Source organism: Archocentrus centrarchus, chromosome 21 (assembly GCF_007364275.1).
Source record: "Archocentrus centrarchus isolate MPI-CPG fArcCen1 chromosome 21, fArcCen1, whole genome shotgun sequence".
In the NCBI taxonomy this organism is placed as follows: Eukaryota; Metazoa; Chordata; class Actinopteri; order Cichliformes; family Cichlidae; genus Archocentrus; species Archocentrus centrarchus.
Genome location: NC_044366.1, coordinates 8122599 through 8127131, shown reverse-complemented (window position 1 = coordinate 8127131; position 4533 = coordinate 8122599). Strand labels below are relative to the sequence as shown.

General features: G+C 42.6%; 1 protein-coding gene across 1 annotated transcript; it reads left to right on the top strand.

Moving 5' to 3' along the window:
- The first annotated feature begins 878 nt into the window (after window positions 1-878).
- LOC115800628 (olfactory receptor 5F1-like) lies at window positions 879-4295 on the top strand. The gene is made up of 2 exons (XM_030758109.1): window positions 879-1798; window positions 4058-4295. The coding sequence occupies exons 1-2, from the start codon at window positions 879-881 to the stop codon at window positions 4293-4295; spliced, it is 1158 nt and encodes a 385-aa protein (XP_030613969.1).
- Window positions 4296-4533: the final 238 nt, after the last annotated feature.

The following is a 4533-nucleotide window of genomic DNA, read 5'->3' as shown; positions in this document are numbered from 1 at the left end:
ACTAGAATCTCATACAATAATCAAATAAACAGAACACTGGGTCTAATGATCCAGTACCATGACACAGGTTTGTTTATCCCAGGAATATTACACTGGGATTTTGGTTTGACTTCTTACTTTAATCTCTTGTCAAGAATAGATGAAAAAGTGAGTGGCAGGTATGTTATAGGAGCAGTGGAGGGTGAGCAGGCAGGTGAGTGATGGGTAAGTGAAAACACAATTCTTTTAACGGGAACAGACCAGCTCAGTGTTGCAGGTGAGTTATTCTTCTGAGAGAGGAACTTTAGGAGACCAGGGACTTGGAGGGAAGAGGCAGAGAAAAGGAAATTTCAACTTGCATCAGAAAGCATGATCACCTTATTCGGTGATGATCTGATACAGAGTGATAGCTTGAACTGGTCCATAAATACAGAGAGAAAATGAGCAGGTAACAAAGCAGGTGTGTCACCCGAAGAAGAAGAAGAAGAAGAAGAAGAAACAGCCTTTATTGTCCCACAGAGGGGAAATTTGGGTGTAACAGCAGCCGCAGTTATTATAAATATAAATAAAGAGAAGGAAACAGGCAGATTGCACCAGCAGGTCGTCTGGTAGTGCTGACCCAAAGTCAACCTGAGAATAGAGGCAGAAGAGATTGGGGAGAGAAAGAAAGAGAAAAAGTTTTCAAAAACCTGCAGATTTGTGCTATGTATGTTTCGTATGTGTAAAATATATAATCCCCTGTGATTTTTCAAACCAGTGAGTCTACATTCCAGATCAACGATTGGCTGGTTTGTAATCCCAGCTCACATGTTGCTGTAGTCTACACAAGATAGAGAAGAGAGGAGGAGAGAGACACAGACACAGTCAGGGACTGGGCTACACTAAGTCTCTCAACCATTATGAATAACGTCTCTGTAATAACAATGTTTTTTCTTTCAGGTTTCACTGAAACAGTGAACTACAGGTTTATTCTGTTCTTTCTCAGTTTGCTGTGTTACTGCATCATTTGCCTGGTGAACATTTCTCTAATTGTGACCATCATCTTGGACAGCAACCTCCATGAACCTATGTATATTCTGCTCTGTGCTTTTTGCATGAATGGACTTTATGGGACGACAGGTTTGTACCCCAAATTTCTCTGGGATCTCCTCTCTGATGTTCATGTTATCTCATATTACGGTTGCCTTATTCAGATTCAGATGGTTTACTCTTTTGCCTGTGGTGAACTGTCGATTCTTGCACTCATGGCATATGACAGGTATATGGCGATATGTCAGCCACTGAAGTACCACTCTATCATGTCAAAGCAAAGAGTCATTAGGTTAGTGTGTTTTTCTTGGTTAACAACTTTCTGCATTATGGCCATAAATACTTTTCTGACATCTAGATTGATGTTATGCAGCCCATATATTTCCAGACTCTTCTGTGTGAACTGGAGTATTGTGCAACTTGCTTGCTTTCCAGAACAAACTGCAATTAATGGCATAGTTGCAAACATTACAATAATTATTTATTTCCTTCATGGTGCTTTTATATTTTGGTCCTACATGTATATCATTAAAACATGTGTCAATTCTATTGAAAACAGAGCAAAGTTCACGCAAACATGTGTCCCACATCTAGTCTCATTATTTACTTTTGTTGTGACTATACTCTTGGATGTTACAAATATGCGCCTTGGTTCAAAAGAGTTACCTCAAACCCTTCAAAACATTGTGTCAATAGAGTTTCTTGTGATACCTCCTATTATGAATCCTCTCATGTATGGTTTCAAACTGACCAAAATTCGGAAACGAATTTGTGTTATTTTAAAAACGAAGTGGCTATTATTCAGTAAGCACACTTATTGTCTTAAAATCACAGACAGACCAGTTCTTTGATATGTACTGAAACAAAAGTCCAGGAAAAGGTTTCATTTTATAAATTTTAATGTGGTTTATTACAAGTTGTAGTCTGAAAAAGTGTGTAATAATGTAAGCAGATGTAAAGTTTTAATATTCATCTGCATATCTGTGGTGGTTTCCATTTCCAAAATATCTTTGCACTAAATGTATTTTTGATTATCTTGTAATAACATAAATGTACATTCACAGCCTCTCTTCTCATTACTGTTTCATATGTTAACAGACTCCTATTACTTTCGTTGAGACTGCACATGTGAAAAGGATCAAAAGACAAACTGCTTTAGATGTGGCAGAGCTATCAGAGTGCCATTCTACTTTAATATTATTATAAGCAGTTTTATCCACAATTCAGCATTATTTTCTTGCAAGGTTGTTGGCAAACTCATGTATAGCCAGGTGAAAGATTTTAGTTTATGTGTGTTCACTCTCACGTTTTTATCTTTCTTTAGATTAGGTCGTCTCGCAAGTTGTGCTGACCCAAAGTCAACCTGAGAATAGAGGCAGAAGAAGAAGAAAGAGCTTTATTTGTCACATACATTTACATGCAGTGAAATTCATTCTCTGCATTTAACCCATCACACACATGGAGTATGTAGTACACACAGCACAGCATGGAGCAGGGGGCAGCCAAAGGGCGCCCGGGGAGCAACCTGGGGGGGTGGGCTTGCTCAGGGACCCACAGTGATGCCAGCCCGAGGATTTGAACCAGGGTCCTCTCAGTGATGAACCCTCTTCTTCTCCCCTAGGCCATCACTCCAGCTCCCCAGAGAAAGAAAGAGAAAAAGTTTTCAAAAGCCTGCAGATTTGTGCTATGTACTCTGATGTGGGAGGAGTTTGGTGTGGCCGTGAAAAAAGACTTTTGGATAGCTTTGAGGCAATTCTGGCAAACTGTCAGGGGATTCAGGAGGTGTTTAGTGTAGGAGGGCGCTGCTGACTTCAACTGAGGCTATAGTTGGGCGGTGGAAGGAATACTTCCAGGACCTCCTTAATTCAACTGAAACACCTTCTGTAGCAGAAGCAGAGTCTGGGGATGAGGGGAACGACTTGCCCATTAATGGGGGTGAGGTGGTTAAACAGCTTCTTGGTGGCAGGGCCCCTGGGGTGGACAAGATTGGCCAAGAGTTCCTGATGGCTCTGGATGTTGTAGGGCTGTGTTGGTTGATTTGCCTCTGCAACATCGTATGGAGATTTGGGGTGGTGCAACTGGATTGGCAGACTGGAGTGGGTTGTCCCTAACTTAAAAAAAAAAAGGCGGAGCAGAGAGCATGCTCCAGCTACCAAAGGAACATGCTCCTCAGCCTCCCCAGAAAGGTCTTGCCAGGGTGCTGGAAAAGAGGGTCCATCTGCCAGTCGAACCTCATCCTGGTCACGGAACCCTGGACCAGCTCTTTATCCTCTCGATGTCCTCTCGGATATTTGAGTGTGCATGGGAGTTTGCCCATCAAGTCAACATGTGTTTTGTGGACTCGAAGAAAGCATTCGACAGCATCCCTCAGGATATCCTGTGGTGGGTGCTGCCGGAGTATGGGGTGTCTGGCCCATTGTGGTGGGCCATTCAGTCCCTGTACAATTGCAGCAAGATCTTGGTCTGTATAGCCGGCATTAATTCTGACTCATTTCTTATGGGTGTTGGACTCTACCAGAGCTGCCCTTTGTCACCAATTCTGTTCATAATTTTTATAGAGAATTTCTAGGCTTAGCAAAGTGTCACAGGACTTCTGCCTTGGTGCCCTCAGAATCTCATCTCTGCTTTTTGCAGATGAAGCTTTCATCACCAATTAGTATAATTGCACTAATGTCTTAAAAAAATAAAGGCCTGGGTTACCCGTAATGTCCTGCTTCTAAATTCAGATAATATTGAAGTTATTGTACTTAGTCCTACAAATCTTAGAAACATGGTGTCTAACCAGATACTTAGTCTTGATGGCATTACCTTGGCCTCCAGGAACCCTGTGAGGAATCTTGGAGTCATTTTTGATCAGGATCTGTCCTTCAGTGCACATATTAAGAAAATATGTGCAACTTTTCTCTTCCATTCACCCAATATCTCTGGCTGTGCGGCAGAGGTGAAGCAGCTCAAAAGGCTGGCCACTGAGCCAGTGGCAAAGATGGACAAACTCTGGAGGACCCTTCTGGTAGCTGGAGGCCAGTGTTATCAATTTGGACCCTCCAAGGGTTGACTTTGACAAAGAAGATAAGATCCCTAGGCAGAATGACGGTGTAGAGGACTTTTGGAGAGCTGTCCAGACCACCAAGACACAGTCGAGTTTGGACCCTCTTTCTCAGGCTCTGGACACTCAGGTGGCTCAGGACTCTCAGGCTCTGGCAGGACCCATTACAAATCTCTGTGCCAACTATGGCTTGAACAGGCTGCAGAGACCTGGTGACAGAGACCTGCAGGTGAAGCAGTAGTCTTTGCCTAGAGCTTGATGACACAGGAAGCTCCAGTTGCATAGGCTGGGGCTGCAGTGCAGAACGTGCAGCTGTTTCCTCCTTTAATTGAGTTGAATTGAACTGTCTGGTTGGTTGAATGAGACTTGTAGTAGAAAGTGCTTTGAGTGCTCAAATTGAGTAGGAAGCTGTACCAGTCCATTTACAATTACTCCCTCCTCACTAATCCTCTACAATTCACTAACAATTCATTAACTTT